The sequence below is a fragment of the Macaca nemestrina genome, chromosome 7, assembly GCF_043159975.1.
Source record: "Macaca nemestrina isolate mMacNem1 chromosome 7, mMacNem.hap1, whole genome shotgun sequence".
NCBI lineage: Eukaryota > Metazoa > Chordata > Mammalia > Primates > Cercopithecidae > Macaca > Macaca nemestrina.
Window position 1 is genome coordinate 125,455,894 of NC_092131.1, and position 19,868 is coordinate 125,475,761.

At 45.8% G+C, this 19,868-nt stretch overlaps 1 protein-coding gene across 3 annotated transcripts in view; it reads left to right on the plus strand.

The window, feature by feature from the left end:
- LOC105490985 (snurportin 1) overlaps positions 1-19,868 on the plus strand; it is a 29,572-nt gene that overhangs the window by 4,800 nt on the left and 4,904 nt on the right. For all 3 annotated transcript variants that reach the window (XM_071100957.1, XM_071100956.1, XM_071100955.1), the window contains 6 exons: positions 648-810; positions 4,760-4,904; positions 12,541-12,645; positions 12,885-12,978; positions 14,911-15,008; positions 17,032-17,109. In XM_071100957.1, coding sequence (XP_070957058.1) covers positions 653-810; positions 4,760-4,904; positions 12,541-12,645; positions 12,885-12,978; positions 14,911-15,008; positions 17,032-17,109 — 678 coding nt within the window. In that variant the 5' untranslated portion in view covers positions 648-652. The remainder of the gene's footprint in view (positions 1-647; positions 811-4,759; positions 4,905-12,540; positions 12,646-12,884; positions 12,979-14,910; positions 15,009-17,031; positions 17,110-19,868) is intronic.

Sequence of the window (19,868 nt, forward strand, 5' to 3'; positions counted from 1 at the left end):
CAGCCTGGGCAACAGCGTGAGACTCCGTCTCAAAAAAAAAAAAAAAAAAAAAAAGAAATTAATTCAATTAAACAGTTGAATAAACTGCATAGAGAGTTACATTGGTTAATGAGTGGTGGCTATTCAGGAAACTATAGAGGAACTGCTCAGAAAAGGCGGGGCGCAGTGACTCAAACCTATAATCCCAGCACTTTGAGAGGCTGAAGAGGGAAGATTGCTTGAGCCCAAGAGTTCAAGACTAGGCTAGGCAACATAGGGAGATCCTGTCTGTACCGATAAATTATAAAATTGGCTGGGTGTGGTGGTGTACACCTGTGGTCCCAGTTACTGGGGAAGCTGAGGTAGGAGGATTGCTTCACCCAGTAGATTGAGGCAACAGTGAGCTATGCTTGCGCCACTACACTCCAGCCTGGGTGATAGAGAGGACACTGTCTCAAAAAAAAGAAAAAAAGGAAATAATGTTATTGCTAATATATGACTAATTTACCCTTTAAGTTCCTTTTTTCTCATGGAAACAATTGTGATTTTGCATTAAGTTAATGTTTTTTCAGGAATGTGGACATCATATTATGTCATAACTGCATAACTGCCTGTATACAGGAGATGATATGAAATGAATGAACCATTTTCTTACGTTTTTCTTGTAGGGAAGATGGAAGAGTTGAGTCAAGCCCTGGCTAGTAGCTTTTCTGTGTCTCAAGATCTGAACAGCACAGCTGCCCCACACCCCCGCCTATCCCAGTACAAGTCCAAGTACAGTTCCTTGGAGCAGAGTGAGCGCCGCCGGCGGTTACTGGAACTGCAGAAATCGTAAGGAAGCTTTAACTCCTTGGCTTCTTTCTCTGGGCTAGGAGCTGTGAACCATTCCGAAGGCTCTAGGCTTGTCTCTACAGAGTCCCCCTTCAAAGTAGACTTTTTGTTGGCTGGCTGATCTTCTTGCCCACAGATTGGGATTCGGAGGGGTAAATCCTGGCAGAGTTAGGTTTCTTTTTTTTTTTTTTTGAGACAGAGTCTCGCTCTGTCGCCCAGGCTGGAGTGCAGTGGCGCGATCTCCGCTCACGGCGAGCTCTGCCTCCGGGTTCACGCCATTCTCCTGCCTCAGCCTCCCGAGTAGCTGGCACTACAGGCGCCTGCCACCACGCCCGGCTAATTTTTTGTATTTTTTAGTAGAGACGGGGTTTAGCCAGGATGGTGTCCATCTCCTGACCTCGTGATCCGCCCTTCTCGGCCTCCCAAAGTGCTGGGATTACAGGCGTGAGCCACCGCGCCCGGCCAATAGGTTTTTTTTATACCCAGAGTTTAGGAGATGAGGAAGTAGGGAGAGACCAAACTTTTAAACCGAAAGCTCAATTATTTGGTTAAGTTTTTCTTTTTTTTCCTGGCAGCTGTACTGAGCTCTGTGGTTTAGGAACTTGTGAAAGCCACGCCCAGACTTTCACTCCCCACATTTCCTGGGATGCTTGTGTTTGGCTTCTGTACTCTGAATGCTGGTATTGGTGTGGTCTTCCCATCTGCCGTCAACCCATATGTTTCTGTGGCACTCTTGGGAGTTCAAGACAAATAATTTCTAAGAGAATCTGAGGAAATGTCTTCCATACACTTAATTCTAAGTGCCAAGATGGGCAAACAGGGAAATAGGGCAGGATAAGAGTGTTTAAGGCTGAGCTGCTCTGAAGGTGGGGCCGATTCTTATATTCTCAGTGCAGCATGGGCCTCTTCTGGGTCATAAATTAAGGAATTAGGGATCAGAAGAAACTACTAACAGCTGCATAGTTTCCATACAGTCTGCATTTTGCCCAGTGTTGCATCACTGGTTGTGTTTGGCAGAGATGGTTGGTTCCCTGTGGCTCTGGGTGGCTTTGCAGAATACATTTCCAGATCATTCCTCTCCCCATTTTTAAAAATGTAGTTATCTTTGAATAGGTAATACATTTATATGATTGAAAATTTAAAATATACAGAAGAGGCCAGGTACAGTGGCTCACGCCTGTAATCCCAGCACTTTGGGTGGCCGAGGCGGGTGGATCACCTGAGGTCAGGAGTTCGAGACCAGCCTGACCAACATGGCAAAAAACTGTCTCTACTAAAAATACAAAAATTAGCCCGACATGGTGGTGCACGCCTATAGTCCCAGCTACTTAGGAGGCTGAGACAGGAGAATCACTTGAACCCGGGAGCTGGAGGTTGTAGTGAGCCAAGATCGCGCCACTGCACTCCAGCCTGGGCAACAGAGCTAGACTCTCTCTCAAAAAAATAAAATAAATGAATTGAAGAGTATATGGTGAAGTCTTCTTCCCATTTCTGTCCCATAGCTATCCAGTTCCTCTCCTGTATTATTAGTTTCTTGTGTATCCTTCCAAATATATATATATATTAGACAGGGTGTCACTCCGTTGTTCAGGCTGGAGTGTGCAGATCCTGGCTCACTGCAGCCTCAACCTCCCAGGCTCAAGTGATCCTCCCACCTCAGCCTCTGAAGTAGGTGGGACTACAGGCACACTCCATAGCACCTGGCTAATTTTTTAATATTTTGTAGGTATAGGGTCTCCCTCTGTTGCTCAGGCTGATCTTGAACTCCTAGGCTCAACTGATCCTCCCACCTTGACCTCCCAAAGTGCTGGGATTTCAGATGTGAGCCACTACGACCGGCCCTTCTGAAGATATTCTATGTATATATGAGCAAGTGTGTGTGGTAATATATGTATAAAAGCTTTTTTTTTTTTTTTTTTGAGACGGAGTCTCGCTCTGTCACCCAGGCTGGAGTGCGGTGGCCGGATCTCGACTCACGCAAGCTCCGCCTCCCGGGTTTACGCCATTCTCCTGCCTCAGCCTCCCAAGTAGCTGGGACTACAGGCGCCCACCACCTCGCCCGGCTAGTTTTTTTGTATTTTTTAGTAGAGATGGGGTTTCACCATGTTAGCCAGGATGGTCTCGATCTCCTGACCTCGTGATCCGCCCGTCTCGGCCTCCCAAAGTGCTGGGATTACAGGCTTGAGCCACCGTGCCTGGCCTTTTTTTTTTTTTTTTTCTTTTAAACTCTGTCACCCAGGCTGAGTACTGTGGCATGATCTTGGCTTACTGCAACCTCAGCCCCCCAAGTAGCTGGGACCACTGGCACAGGCCACCACACCCAGCTAATTTTTGTATTTTTGGTAGAGACAGAATTTCACTATGTTGCCTAAGCCAATTTTGAACTCGTAAGCTCAATGGTCTGACCAATTCACCCTCCCAAAGGGCTGGGATTACAGGCAGGAGCCACTGCGCCTGGCCTTTTTTTTTTTTTTAAAACACAAGTAGCAGTATACTATATACTGTTCTGCACATTTATTTAGTGGTGTTTTGGGGGAGAAATTCTATATCAGTTCATAAAGTACCACATCATTCCTTTTTCATGGTGCCAGGTATTCCATGGAATGGATACTTCATAATGCCATCTAGCCAGTCCTTCCTGATGGATGTCTGGGCAGTTTTCTTCTTTTGTGATGACAGACAATGCTCAGGAAATAACCACAGGCAGACTTTCTTTCACACATGTACAAATATACCAGCTCTTTTATTCTCGAGATAAAAGACCATTGTGCTTTCATATGTTCTCTCTGGTGTGCGCCTTTTTGTAGTGAGCATGAACATGTATGTGTTTAAGAGAAACCAGCTGTGTTGGTTTCACTGCCTCAGTGGTGGAATTCCTGCCTTAGCATTGAAGAAATCAAGTGTGGGAGGTTATGTGGTATTTCCAAATCACTTTGAAACAATTAGGTTCCAAAAAGTTCTTTTTTTTTCTATTCAGTTTCCCAAACTTTCTAGCATGTGTTGTTTTAAAACAAGATAATGATAAAGGGAAACAAATAAATAAAATATATTAAATTGTAAACTAAGTGGCCTTTTTTGAAAGTTAGACAGGAACTGGAGAAAGACCAGGCTTCTGAGAAAGCTGTATAAGCTGGGCACAGTGGCATACACCTACAGTCCCTACAAAAGAAAAAGTTCTCTTTAAAAACAAAAAAGGTGTATAAAGCAGAAATCTCCAGAAGCTGTCCTTGCTTTAGACTTCTCACTACATCTCAGTGGCTCTTCTCTTCCGTCCCTGGGGTCTTTGGATGAGCTGTCTGCTAGGCAGGAAGGTGTCAGCTCTCATCTGGGGTGGGATGGGGTAGGGGTGAAATTAGCCTTTCCAGCTAGTGAACCTTGGAAATTTCTTTAGATATTTTATTTTGCATTCTTAGGAAACTCTGAGGAAGACTGAGTGTATTCAGAGGGGGTTTCCCTATTTAGGATTTTGAGGGGGCAGTCACTGGTTTAGCCTTGCAAAGGAGATTCCATCATTTCTTACTTCCACCAGAATCCCTAAGCTGCTCCCAAATTTGGAGCTTTCGAATTAAATGTGTCGCATTATAGGGCATCTTCCTAGAAGACATAAAGACCTGCCCTGGCCAGACGTGGTGGCTTGTGCCTAATAATCCCAGCACTTTGGGAGGCTGAGGTAGGCAGATCACTTGAAGCCAGGAGTTTGCGACCAGCCTGGGCAACATGGTGAAACCCCATCTCTACAAAAAATACAAAAATTAGCCAGGGGTGGTGGTATGTGCCTGTAGTCCCACCTACTCCGGAAGCTGAGGTGGGAAGATCACTTGAGCCCAGGAGGTCGAGGCTGCAGTGAGCTGAGATTGCACCATTCCAGCCTGGGCAACAGAGTGAGACCCTGTCTAAAAAAAAAAAAAAAAAAAAAAGATCTGTCCTTATGCCTTTTTTTTCCTTCCAGCAAGCGGCTGGATTATGTGAACCATGCCAGAAGACTGGCTGAAGATGACTGGACAGGGATGGAGAGTGAGGAAGAAGATAAGAAAGATGATGAAGAAATGGACATTGACACTGTCAAGAAGTTACCAAAACGCTATGCTAATCAAGTAAGTGGTCCAGAGAAGATTAGACCCAACTAATCTCACTCCCTTTACTATGCAGTCAAAGCCCACTGAAATAAATGCTGTCATAAAGAGAGGAGAATGAGGCAGGGAAAAGGAATAGGAACTGCAAAGAACATGCCAATGTACATAGAGCGTATGGGATGATAAGAAGAGATGGCTTACTGTGCTATGGACTGACTAGGAATCACTGATGGAGTCTGTGGGTGGTGGGGTTTGGGAACTATTAGTCTATGCTGTTACCAAAGGCTGCCAGCCCACTGCAGAAAGTCCCTGAGCTATTGATATAGTAACAGACTCCTTGTCCTTGTCATTTTTTTTAGTTGTCACTGCACAACTGTTCTGGATGGGGCCTGCCCAGACTACCACTGACTCCTTCCACTTCTCTGGGTGGTAGAATCTTTCCCAGGCAGTGTACTATGAGGCCAGTTTTGAAATTTCACACTCAGGCGGTGGCAGGTGGGAAGTATAGCTGCTCTTGAATAAAGCGAGCCTGCCCAGCCACCCCAGACCAGCCAGTTGGCCAAGGTGAGGTTCAGGCCATGAAACAGCAGATCACTATAATAAACCTGACTCAGTGCCCTTTTAGATCCGGAGAGGAAACCAACATGGCTGTGGTACCATAGGGAAAGAAGCATGGGGAGAGACTGTTCTTGTGTTCCAGGCAGCTCAGGTATTTCAGGAAGCAGGGTATGGGTCCAAGTTGGGAGAGAGGTCTACCCTGCTATTATATACTTGCGTCTAGAACCATCTTGTCATCTCAGAATTCTCCCCTGCCTGGGCCTGAGTGTGGTGGCTCATACCTGTAATCTCAACACTTTGGGGGGCCAAGGTGGGAGGATTACTTGAAGCCAGGAGTTCAAGACCAACCTGGCTAACATAGTGAGATCCCCATCTCTTTTTTTTTTTTTTTCCGAGATGGAGTTTCACTCTTGTTGCCCAGGCTGGAGTGCAGTGGTGCAATCTTGGCTCACTACAGCCTCTGCCTCCTGGGTTCAAGCAGTTCTCCTGCCTCAGCCTCCTGAGTAGCTGGGATTACAGATGCCTGCCACCACTCCCGGCTACTTTTCTGTATTTTTAGTAGAGACAGGGTTTCTTTTTTTTTTTTTTTTGAGACGGAGTCTCGCTGTGTCACCCAGGCTGGAGTGCAGTGGCGCGATCTCGGCTCACTGCAAGCTCCGCCTCCCGGGTTTATGCCATTCTCCTGCCTCAGCCTCCAAGTAGCTGGGACTACAGGCGCCTGCCACCACGCCCGGCTAGTTTTTTGTATTTTTAGTAGAGACGGGGTTTCACCATGTTAGCCAGGATGGTCTCGATCTCCTGACCTCGTGATCCACCCGCCTCGGCCTCCCAAAGTGCTGGGATTACAGGCTTGAGCCACCGCGCCCGGCCTAGAGACAGGGTTTCACCATGTTGGCCAGGTGGGTCTCGAACTCCTGACCTCAGGTGATCCACCCCACCTCAGCCTCCCAAAGTGCTGGGATTACAGAGCGTCAGCCACTGCGCCCGGTGAGACCCCATCTCTAAATAAAAAACAATGGAATATGGTTCTTGCATGCACTCCCACAGCCCGTTTCTTTACCCCAAATACAGTATAGATAACATCCTCTGTGACAAAGTACAATTCAGTTTTGTTCAGTAAGCGTTATTGAGAGACCTGCTCTGTGTTAAACTATGCTATGACATGGGAAGATAGATGTGGAGCAGAAATAGCCCCTGTACTCCTAGAATAGGTGTAGAAGATGTTTTGTGCTATCAAAAAGTAACACAGTGAAACCCTGTCTCTACTAAAAATACAAAAAAAAGTTAACCGGGCGTGGTGGCAGGCGCCTGTAGTCCCAGCTACTTGGGAAGCTGAGGCAGAAAATCGCTTGAACCTGGGAGGCGGAGCGTGCAGTGAGCTGAGATCATGCCACTGCACTCCAGCCTGGGTGACACAGCAAGACTCCATCTAAAAAAAAAAAAAAGTGAGATTCCAACCAGGGAGGAAGGAGGGGGCGTGAAATCAGAGAAGGGTTCATGAAGGAAGAGGCAGCCTTGAAGGGTAAGTAGGACATTAATATATAGAAGTGCAGTGCATTTTAGGGCATTCCAGGCAGTGGGAACAAACAGGCTGAGCACGAGGCCCAGAAGCGGGAAAGGAGTATATGGTGTGCCCAGGAGCAGTTTGCAGTCCAGTTAGGGTGGAGTGGCATAGAGTTAGAGGAAGGAGTATGGCAGAAGAGATGTAACAGGCCTCAAAAATATGTGTAGGGGCCGGGCACAGTGGCTCACACCTGTAATCCCAGCACTTTGGGAGGCTAAGACCAGGAATTCGAGGCCAGCCCGGCCAACGTGGTGAAACCCCATCTATTAAAAATACAAAAATTAGCCAAGTGTGGTGGGTGCCTGTAATCCCAGCTACTTGGGAGGCTGAGGCAGAAAATCACTTGAACCTGGGAAGTGGAGGCTGCAGTGAGCCGAGATCATGCCATTGTACTCCAGCCTGGGTGACAAAACTATAGTCCATCTCAAAACAAACAAACATATATATATATATATGTATATATATATATGCAGGGAGGCCAGGTATAGTATCTCACACTTGTAATCCCAGCACTTTGGGAGGCCAAGGCAGGAGGATTGCTTGAGGCCAGGAGTTTGAGACCAGCCTGGGCAGCATATGAAGATCCCATCTCTATAAAAAATAAATAAAATAAATAAAAAATAAATGTTGCCAGATAGAATAGAAGAACTTAGCAGTGGACTGGATATGAAAGGCAGTATAAGAAGTGGTCAAGGATGTAAGCTTTGAGGTCACATAGATCTGATCTCAAAGCTAGGCTCTGTGTTGACCTTAAGCAAGATATTTTAACCACTCTAAGTCTTTGGTTTCTTATCTGTAAAATAGGGGATAGTAATAGTACTTATCACACAGGATTGGTAGGAGGATTAAATGAAATAATGCTAATGTACCTTAAATACCTAGTCCAGAGCCCATAACTGCCCCACAAGTATTAGCTGCTATGACTATTTTTTAAACAGTTATATTGAGATATAATTCATATACCATACAATTTGCCTATTTTTATTGTGTAGTTTAATGTTTTTGAATAAAGTGAGCCTGCCCAGCCACCCCAGACCAGCCAGGGTGAAGTTCAGGCCATGAAACAGCAGATCACTATAATAAACCTGACTCAGTGCCCTAGTGTAGTCACAAGACTGTGCAACCATCACCACTATTTAATTCTAGAACATTTTCCTTATCCCCAAAAGAAACCCCCATACTAATTAGTGTCACTCTCCATTCTTCCCTGTAGCCCCTAATCACTAATCTACTTTCTGTGCCTATTCTGGACATTTCATAGAAAGGGAATCATATAATATGTGGACTTCTGTTACTGGCTTCTTTTACTTAGCATGAGGTTTCCAAGGTTCATCATGTTGTACCATGTATCAGTACTTCACTCCTTTTTATTACCAAATAATATTCCACTGTATGGATAGACTACATTTCGTTTATTCATTCTTCAGTTTATGGCTATTTGAGATGCTCCCACTTTTTGGCTGTTATGAATAATGCCATTTTTATTTGATTTTTAAATTTATTTTATTTATTTATTTTTTTGAGGTAGAGTCTCACTCTGTCATCCAGGCTGGAGTACAGTGGCATGTTCTTGGCTCACTGCAGCCTCCATGTCCTGAGTTCAAGTGATCCTCTTGCCTCAGCCTCCCTCGTAGCTGGGATTACAGGTGTGCGCCATCACACCCAGCTACTTTTTATACTTTTAGTAGAGACGCGGGTTTCACCATGTTGACCAGGCTGGTCTCAAACTTGTGACCTGAGCTGATCCACCCACCTTGGCCTCCCAAAGTGCTGGGATTAGAGGTGTGAGCTACTGCACTTGGCCAAATAATGCCCTTATTAACATTCATGTACTACAAGTTTTTGTGTGAGCATATGTTTTCATTTCTCTTGTGTATATATCTGGAAGTGGAATTCCTGGGTCTATATATGATAACTCTGTTTAACCTTTTGAGGAAGTGCTAGACTGTTCTCCAAAGTGACTCCACTACTTTACATTCCCACCAGCAACATGTAAGTATTCCAATTTCTCCACAGCTTTGCCAACACTTGTTATTGTCCATCCTTTAAAGTATAGCCATCTTAGTGGGTGTGAAGTGGTGTCTTGTGGTTTTGATTTGTATTTCCCTAGTGACTAATGATGTTAAACATCTTTTTTTTTTTTTTTTTTTTTTTTTGAGATGGAGTCTCGCTCTCTTGCCCAGGCTGAAGTGCCATGGCACGATCTCAGCTCACTGCAACCTCTGCCTCCTGGGTTCAAGTAATTCTCCTGTGTCAGCCTCCCAAGTAGCTGGGACTACAGTCCCCTGCCACCACATCCGGCTAAGTTTTGTATTTTTAGTAGAAATGGGGTTTCACCATATTGTCCAGGCTGGTCTTGAACTCCCAACCTTGTGATCTGCCCACCTCAACCTCCCAAAGTGCTGGGATTACAGGCGTGAGCCACTGCGCTGGCCTGATGTTAAACATGTTTTCTTGTGCGTGTTGGTTATTTGTATATCTTCTTTGGAGAAATGTCTATTCAAATCCTTTGCCCTTTGCCCTTTTTTTTTTTTCTTCTTCTTTTTAGACGGAGTCTCGCTGTGTCACCCAGGCTGGATGCAGTGGCGCGATCTCGGCTCACTGCAAGCTCCGCCTCCTGGGTTCACGCCATTCTCCTGCCTCAGCCTCCCAAGCAGCTGGGACTACAGGCACCCGCCACCACGCCTGGCTAATTTGTTTTTGTATTTTCAGTAGAGATGGGGTTTCGCCGTGTTAGCCAGGATGGTCTTGATCTCCTGACCTCGTGATCTGCCTGCCTCATTTTTTAATTGAGTATTTATCTTTTTATTATTGAACTATAAGAGTTTTTAATATATTCTAGATACAAGTTCCTTATCAGATACATGATTTGCACATATTTTCTTTCATTCTGTGGGTTGTCTTTTTGTCTTCTTGGTGATATTGTTGGCAGCACAGAATTTTTAAATTTTGATGTAGTCTAATTTGTCTAGATTATGCTTAAAATCTAAGATTCAGTAACAGAGTGGTGATGCCATTAACAAGGTTATGAGATACAGAAGGGAAGGGTAGGTGTTTCAGGGGTGGAAGTACTTAGGCAACAGAAGGTAGTTAATTCCATTTTGGATATACTGAGTTTTAGGTGCAGAGGAGACAAACAGAGAAAGAGATACCAAACAGACATCTGGCAATATAGGTGGGTGTGGAGGAAAGAAGTCTGGAGATGAAAGAGCATTAGGAGGCATCCTCTTAGAAGTAACAAGTGAAGCTATAGAAATAGATGAGATCCACCCCTAATGGGGACAGCATCTAAGAGAAAAGGGGGACCTAAAACAGCCCCCTGAAGATTACATATTTTGGGGGAGTGTGTGGAGGAATGTTTAGAGGGAAAAACAGAGTAGTGCTATGTCATGGGGCCAAGAGAACGTGTGTCAAGAAGAAAGATGTGGCTGGTAGCATTATATAGGGCAAGGAGTAGAGTGGGAAGGATAAGGAAGAAGTATGGGAGGCCAGGCTTGGTGGCTCATACCTGTAATCCCAGCACTTTGGGAGGCCGAGGTGGGTGGATCACCTGAGGTCAGGAGTTCGAGACCAGCCTGGCCAAAATGGTAAAACTCTGTCTCTACTAAAAATACAAAAATGAGCCGGGCTCATTTTTTTTTGAGACGGAGTCTACAGCGTGTGCCTGTAGTCCCGGCTACTAGGGAGGCTGAGATGGGAGGATCGCTTGAACCCGGGAGGTGGAGGTTGCAGTGAAGTGAGATTGTGCCACAGCACTCCAGCTTAGGGTGACAGAGTGAGACGCCAATTCAAAAAAAAAAAAAAAAACAAAAGGAAGAGGTATGGGAAGAGGTCACTGAGGGCCTTCAGTAGGACTGTGGGTAGCAAATCTGGACTGTGACTGTCAGAGTGAGCAGGAAGGCAGCATCAAGAAGTATTAGGTAGTTTTAAACTAGGAGAAAGTGGAGTAGCTCAGCAGAAATGCTGAGTGACAAAAAGTTTTTTTTTGAGACAGAGTCTCGCACTGTAGTGCAGTGGTGCGATCTCGGCTCACTGCAACCTCCATCTCCCAGCTTCAAGTGATTCTCTTGCCTCAACCTCCTGAGTAGCTAGGACTACAGGTGCACGTCACCACGCCCAGCTAATTTTTGTATTTTCAGTAGAGACGGGGTTTCACCCTGTTGGCCAGGATGGTCTTGATCTCTTGGCCTCGTGATCTGCCCTCCTTGGCCTCTCAAAGTTCTGGGATTATAGGCGTGAGCCACTGCGCCCGGCCACAAAAAGTTTTTTTTTTTAAGACTGGGAGTGAGTGTCTAAAGGGAAGGAGAAATGAAAGATTCAATGGGAGGGATTAATTGATGGGACAAAGTCTTTTTTTTTTCTTTTTGGGATGAAGTCTCGCGCTGTTGCCAGGCTGGAGTGCAGTGGCATGAACTTGGCTCACTGCAACCTCCGCCTCCTGGGTTCAAACTATTCTCCTGCCTCAGCTACCTGAGTAGCTAGGATTACAGGTGCCCGCCAACACGCCCAGCTAATTTTTGTATTTTGGGTAGAGACGGGGTTTCACCATGTTGGCCAGAATGGTCTCGATCTCTTGACCTCATGATTCGCCCACCTCGGCCTCCCAAAGTGCTGGGACTACAGGTGTGAGCCACCGCGCCTGGCCCATGGGACAAAGTCTTTACAGATGGAAGAGACTGAGTGGAAGAGTTTGTCTTCCCAAATTAATTTCACCACATCACTGTTTTTGTTGGTTTGGTTTGGTGTTGTCTGGTTTTTTAAGGCAGATTTCCTAACATCCTTTAGTACTGTATTTGGGGCATCAGTTTGGGAAATGCTGGTCTAGTCGAAGAGCATCTCAAGGTCAGGGATCTTATTCATCTCTGAGATGTGACCATGGAACATAATAGTAATGATGATAGGAGGAGATGGACAAAGTAAGGAAAGGAAGAGCGTTCATCACCCTGACCCGGGAGGTGAGGCAGTAAGCATGGTGTGGGTGCAGGTGGAGATGGAGGAGAGAAGCCGAAATTCACAGTCAGTGGCCCCCATCATCCTGTCAGCTGTGCAGGAGACACAACCAACTCCCTAGAGCACATGGGATGGAGGTGCCACTGTCAGCCTTTTCTGCCCTCATTCTTTTTTTTTTTGAGACGGAGTTTCGCTCTTGTTGCCCTGGCTGGAGTGCAATGGTGCCATTTTTGCTCACTGCAACCTCTGCCTCCTGGGTTCAAGCAATTCTCCTGCCTCAGCCTTCCTAGTAGCTGGGATTACAGGTGCCTGCCACCACACCCAGCTAAGTTTTTGTATTTTTTAGTAGAGACGGGATTTCACTATGTTGGCCAAGCTGGTCTCGAACTCCTGACCTCAGGTGATCCACCTGCTGCAGCCTCCCAAAGTGTTGGGATTACAGGTGTGAGCCACCATGTCCAACTCTCTGCCCTCATTCTTTCACTCGGGTTTTTAATATACACACAGGATATGAATGCCTTGACATTGTAGACATTCAAGTAGCACACCTTTGCTGATCTTTAACACTATTTTTTGCATTTCCAGTTGATGCTTTCTGAGTGGTTAATTGACGTTCCTTCAGATTTGGGGCGGGAATGGATTGTGGTCGTGTGCCCTGTTGGAAAAAGAGCTCTTATTGTGGCCTCCAGGGTGAGTAACTGTCTGCCCCCATGCCAGTAGGCCTAGTCTGTAGTGGGAGGGATTGTTTGTTGCTCCATTTTCCTCATCCACCACAACAGCTGTGCCTGGAGTGGAGCTTGAAACACTGTCCTGCAGGAAGGATTTGTTGAGAGTCATCTTTGGTCCAGTAACATTCCTGCAGAATGAGGAAGCAAGAGGGCGAGGAGACCTTGAGGTCTAATGAGAATGGTAACTTTCTCTCCACGCAGGGTTCTACCAGTGCCTACACCAAGAGTGGCTACTGTGTCAACAGGTTTTCTTCCCTTCTGCCAGGAGGCAATAGGCGAAACTCAACAGCAAAAGGTACCTACATAGAGTGTCTACTTATTAATCAGTAAAAGACAGTGTAATGTGCTTTAAAGACCCACTTTGATAATTTATCTTTGTTTTTTTTTGTTTTTTGAGACAGAGTCTCACTTTGTCGCCCAAGCTGGAGTACAGTGGCACAATGTTGGCTCACTGTAACTTCTGCCTCCCAGGTTCAAGTGATTCTCCTGCCTCAGCCTCCTGAGTAGCTGGGATTATAGGCGTTCGCCACTGCACCCGGCTAATTTTTGTACTTTTAGTAGAGACTGGGTTTCACCATTTTGGCCAGGCTGGTCTTGAACTCCTGGCCTCAAAGTGATCTGCCCACCTTGGCCTCCCAAAGTCCTGGGATTACAGGTGTGAGCCACTGCACCTGGCCTGAAAGCTTATCTTTGAAACTGCATGTAGACACCATCCTGGTCCCTGGACCAAGCACCTCCCCTTCAAGGTCAAGCCTCCTCAGGTACAGAATAAATGCAGTCCCATGAGGCCTGATGGTCCATAAATTCCTGAATTAAGGTCAGCATGTCTTTGGACTTCTATTACGAGACAACAGATGCAGATTTGGGGGGAAATGTCCCTTGGAGAATACCAAGCTTTATAATGGTACAGTCAACTGATGCTGGCGCTTCCCTGCCAAACTCCCTTTTCTCCTTTCTCATTGTTGTAACCTTAGCTTCTTCCTCCCCACTGGGCCTAGCTAAGTGGACTAAGGTCATGGAGGAGAAATAACTTACCCATGGTTATTCAGGCAGGAATTGACAGATCTAGGCTTGCTTTCTTCTCTACCTGCTCAGGCTCCTTTGGAAGTTCCTCATGTCCTCTGTACTGAGCCCAGACTTCTCTTTTTTATTTTTTTACATGGTCTCACTCTGTGGCCCAGGCTCGGGTTCAGGGGCATGATCACAGCTCACTGCAGCCGTTACCTCTCAGGCTCAAGTGATCCTCCCACCTCAACTTCCTGAGTAACTGGGAGTACAGGAGTGCGCCACCACGCCCGGCTAATTTTTTGTACTTTTGGTAGAGATGGGGTTTTGCCATGTTGCCCAGGCTGGTCTGGAACTCCTGGGCTCAGAGCCATCTGCCTGCCTCCGCCTCCCAAAGTGCTGGGACTACAGGTGTGAGCCACTGCACCCGGCCTAGATCTGACTTCTTTACTGGTGTTTAGTGCCTTTCACATGCAGGCTTTGTCCCCCCATCCCATGTCTTCCCTACTCGTTATACCCACCTTCTGTTCAGCTGACTTGCCTCCCCTCATGTGCCCAGTTCATTCTGCCTCTGGGCCTTTGCTCATGCCACATCAGTACATGGGTCTGAAATGCCCTCTCTTCACCTCTCTGCCGTGTTGTTTAAACCCTCCTGGTCCCAGAAGACTCTTATTTGTATTGCCTCTCTCCCTTGAAGCATTTCCTGCTGCTCCAGACTTCTCTTTCTGGAACTCCTGTTGCTGTTAGTATGAGCTCTGTAATTTAACTCTTAGTTCTTTCTTCCGTGATCATCTTATCCCCTTAACCAAATGGTAATTTCCTTAAAGGCAGGGAATATTTATAGTTAATATTCCCCACATAACACAGTGCCTATGATAGAAACTCAAAAAGCAGTTGTAAACTAAAATGGAAGATGACTTGCTTTTAAACCTCTCTGAGGTGAGTAAATGTGCCAGTTTATCTAAAACTTCAGAATTCTCACTTTGCTTAAGGTTTGCCTTGATCCGTCTTGTGCTGTCTTACCCCAAGTCACCATGAAGCTGTAGCTGGTAGCCAGGCAGGGTTCTCTCCCCAGTGAATCCTTAGTCCTTAGTGCCAGTGACTGCTGCAAGCACTGAGGATTGTTGGACTGGAGCCTCTAGGATGGGGCTCCCTAGGTTGTGGTGGAAGGAACCTGGTTGGAAGAAGAACTCTGTGCTAACTTTCTGCTTTGTGTCCCCAGACTACACCATTCTAGATTGCATTTACAGTGAGGTAAACCAGACCTACTACGTTCTGGATGTGATGTGCTGGCGGGGACACCCTTTTTATGATTGCCAGGTAGGGATGGATCCTCCCCTCATGGCTCTTCCTGTCTTCTCCTCTCCTCCCGGGAAAACAGCTCAGCATGTGGGTTTGGTACGTGACCAACTTCTTGGTGTGTACAGGATGTGGTATATCAAGAACATTATCTAATGCTCCCTGCATCTTTGAGTGTGTTTAAATTAGCTTAGTTTTAAAAGAGAAATAGGAGGAACTAAGAGAAACATGCAGTTCTTGAGAGGAGGAAAGAGAGAAACGGCAGGGGTGTAGGCTGGGACTTGGTAGCAGCTGCACCCACCCCCTTATCTCTCTCCAGAGTATGGGAGGATTTCTGGCAGTGAAGATTGTGGGGCAAGGGGGTGGGGGTGCCACTTTGTGCAGGCAGCCCCAGGAAGAGAAGGTGGAATTGAATGTAAGTCACCATCTACTAGACTCCTGCAACCTCCACTCCTTCACCAACCACATCCTGACCCTGAAAATGGCAGGGCCTCCTTGGTATGACCCAGAACCTCAAATCTCAAAGGTTAGCTCTAGGAGGAGACTTTTTAAGTGAAGAGAGGCCCCAATATTCTCCCCTTTAGTTTCACCATACCCCCAACATTTTACTATTGCTGATTCTTAATAGGTAACAGCAGCAGTCATCAGGTGAGGCTGAGTGAACCCCACAGGCCTCCATCCCTGTTAACAACACTCTCCCCATCATTGTCCCAGTTGTATAATAGTGGGTTTGGGGGTTTTTGTACTTCCTTTTGCTCCCTGTCAATTAGTTTATTATAGTGGTTCTCAATGTGTAGTCTCCAGACCAGGCATATCAGAACGTTGTAGAAATGCACATTCTCAGACCTGCTGAACCAGAAGCCATGGGCCCAAGGCCGATGTGTGAACAGGCCTCCAGTGATCTTCATGCAGCCTGTTGCCATAGTCTGCTTCTTTCTAAGCCATTCCTGCACACTAGGTTTCCGAAACACGCTAGGTGTTGGTAGTCAGAATTCTAAAGTGCATCTCATTCAAACAATAACAATCAAGATGTGCATTGCTAAGCGCTTTGTGCATTAGCTCATTAAATCCCTTACAACACCTCCTTATTGTAAGGTAAGTACTATTATTATCCTTTTTTTTTCTTTGAGGCGGAGTCTCACTCTGTCACCCAGGTTGGAGTGCAGTGGTGCGATCTGGCTTACTGCAACTTCTGCTTCCTGGGTTCAAGCAATTCTCCTGCCTCAGCCTCCTGAGTAGCTGGGATTGCAGGCGCTTGCCACCACACCCAGCTAATTTTTCTATTTTTAGTAGAGACAGCGTTTCACCATGTTGGCCAGGCTGTCTTGAACTCCTGACCTCAAGTGATCCACCCGCCTTGGCCTACCGAAGTGCTGGGCATGAACCACTGCACCTGGCCTGTCCTTGACATATAGATACAGAAGCTGAGATGTTAAGAAGCACGGGTCTTAAGTATCTTGCCCAAATGCAGAACCTAGCCTACAACTCAGAACATAAATTCAATCTAGAACATATTTTGCTTTAATTCTGCTGAAGGATATTTTATTACATGTATTCACAACCTACAAATTTGGTAACTAAAACCAAATATATTTTTATAATTTAAACAAAGGACTATATGTGCCTTTTTAAATTTCCAAAAGCAAAATAATTTAAAAGAATGAAGAGGCCTGGCAGGTACAGTGGCTCATGCCTGTAATCCCAGCACTTTGGGAGGCTCGAGGTGGGGAGATCACAAGGTCAGGAAATCGAGACCATCCTGGCCAACATGGTGAAACCCCGTCTCTACCAAAAATACAAAAATTAGCCTGGTGTGGTGTTGGGCGCCTGTAGTCCCAGCTACTCGGGAGGCAGGAGAATCGATTGAACTCAGGAGGCGGAGGTTGCAGTGAGCCGAGACTGTGCCATTGTACTCCAGCCTGGGCTACAGAGCAAGACTCCATCTCAAAAAAAAAAAAAAAAAAAATAGAATAGGGTGTTTTTGTTTATATTAGAGTTTGAAACGGAAAGTATTTAATCTTTCTGTTTCCCTTCTCTGTGGCAGACTGATTTCCGATTCTACTGGATGCATTCAAAGTTACCAGAAGAAGAAGGACTGGGAGAGAAAACCAAGCTCAATCCTGTAAGACCTGGTGTTAGGATCACAGAGTTCCTTATGGGGAGTAGTGTGGATTGGTCTGTTATCTAAATACAATCATTATGTATAAAATGATCTTTTTTGAGGCAGCATGGTATAAAGGGAAGAGTATCAATCATGTAGATCTGAATTCCATTTTTGGCTTTTATTACTAATTTAACATCCTATGTTCTCACTCATAATTGGGAGCTAAGCTATGAGGATGTAAAGCCTTAAGAATGATACAATCAACTTTGGGAACTCTGGAGAAGGGGAAGGGAGGTGAGAGATAATTGGGCACAGTGTATACTGCTTGGGTGGTGAGTGCACCAAATATCAGAAATCACCACTAAAGAGCTTATTCATGTAACCAAACACTACCTCTTCCCCAAAAACCTATTGAAGTAATAATAACTAAAAAAAGACTAAAAATAATTATTACTAGGTTAAGTTAATAATCTCACTTACCCTTAGATTTTTCCATCTGTAAAATAGGATAATAACATCTGATTTACAGGGTTGTTACAAGAACCAAATTATTATATACAAGTCCTCCTAACATAATACTCATGGTAGGCACTCAATAAATAATGATTGATGGCTGGGTGCAGTGGCTTATGCCGGTAATCCTAGCACTTTGGGAGGCTGAGGCAGGCGGATGAGGAGGCCAAGGTAGGTGGATCACTTGAGGTGAGGAGTTTGAGACCAGCCTGGCCAACATGGTGAAACCCCATCGCTACTAAAAATGTAAAAAATTAGCCGGGCATGGTGGCGCATGCCTGTTATACCAGTTACTCGGGAGGCTGAGGCAGGAGAATCACGTGAACCTGGGAGGTAGAAGTTGCAGTGAGTTGAGATCGCATCACTGCACTCCAACCTGGGCGGTCAAGACTCCGTCTCAAAAAAAAAATAAAAATAGGCCAGGTGCAGTGGCTCACGATTGTAATCCCAGCACTTCGGGAGGCTGAGGTGGGCAGATCACTTGCGGTCAGGAGTTCAAGATCTGCCTGGCCAACATGGCAAAACCCTGTCTCTATTAAAAATACAAAAATTAGCTGGGCGTGGTAGCATGCTCCTGTAATCCCAGCTACTCAGGAAGCTGAGGCAGGAGAATCGCTTGAACCTGGGAGGTGGAGGTTGCAGTGAGCTGAGATCATACCATTGCACTCCAGCCTGAGTGACAGAGCGAAACTCCATCTCAAAAAAAAAAAAAATAGAATTCTAGTTCATTGGTTCTCAAACTTGAGCATGCATCAGCAGCACCTGGAGGCCTGGTAAAACATAGATTCCTAGTCCTCACTCCCAGGGTTTCTGATTCAGTAGGTCTAGGGTGGGATCTGAGAATATGCATTTCTAACAAGTTCTCTGGTGGTACTACTACAGCTGGTTTGGCACCCACACTTCAAGAACCACTGCTCTTGTGTCTGAGCAGAGATTGCCTTCCTCTATTCAGCGCCTTCATTTTATAGATGAGAACATAGGCTCAGAGAGGGGACTGCCTTCCTCAAAGTCTTACAGTCCAGTGTGATAGCCCAGGCATCTTGCTATCTACTCAGTGATTTAAATATGTGACAACTACTTTCAGGGCATTTTATTAGCCCTGCAGATTGGTATTTGCTTGGATTGCTTACAAAAAATGTTAAAGACAAGGGCTAGATGTGGTGGCTCACGCCTGTAATCCCAGCACTTTGGGAGGCCGAGGCAGGTGGGTCATTTGAGGTCAGGAATTCGAGACCAGTCTGACCAACATGACAAAACCCTGTCTCTACTAAATACAAAAACAATTAGCCGGGTGTAGTGGTGCATGCCTATAATCCCAGCTACTTGGGAGGCTGAGGCAGGAGAACCACTTGAACCCAGGAGGCGGAGGTTGCAGTGAGCCAAGATTGTGCCACTGTACTCCAGCCTGGGCAACAGAGCGAGACTCCATCTCAGGAAAAAAAAAAAAAATGTTAAAGGGAATTAGACAACCAGTTATAGGAGAATAAATATGATCAGTACTTTCAGTGATGTTATTATCATCTAGGTCCTGGAGGAACATGCATTGAGGAAGGGGAAGGCTGCTTTCTCTAAGGCACTGGTTTAAGTGCTCTATGTATATTATCTCATTGAATCCACACAGCGACGCTATGAAGTAGATATGTGCTGTTATTGTCCCATTTTACAAGATGGAAGTATATGGAGGTTACATGATTGGCAGACTGGGATTCAAACCCAAGGAATCTGACTTTAGAGTTTGTCGTTCTAATCACTTTGTTATGCTGCTTCAGTCTAAAAACCCTTGCAGGTGTGAAAAGGATTTCACTGGCCCTTTATTAGTGGTAGCTGTCATGGGGCCAAGAGAATTAACACACAACCTCTCAACCTAGTATAATACAGTGGTTCTCAGTCCTGACTGTATGTTAAAATCAACTGGAGAGCTTTTATTTTTTTGAGACGGAGTCTCGCGCCATTGCCCAGGCTGGAGCGCAGTGGCGCAATCTCAGCTCACTGCAAGCTCTGCCTCCCGGGTTCACACCATTCTCCTGCCTCAGCCTCCTGAGTAACTGGGACTACAGGCACCCGCCAACACGCCCAGCTAATTTTTTGTATTTTCAGTAGGGACGGGGTTTCACTGTGTTAGCCAGGATGGTCTCATTCTGACCTCGTGATCCGCCTGCCTCGGCCTCCCAAAGTGCTGGGATTATAGGCGTGATCCACCATGCCTGGCCCACTGGAGAGCTTTTAAAAAAATACCTGGGCCAGGCACAGTGGCTCACATCTGT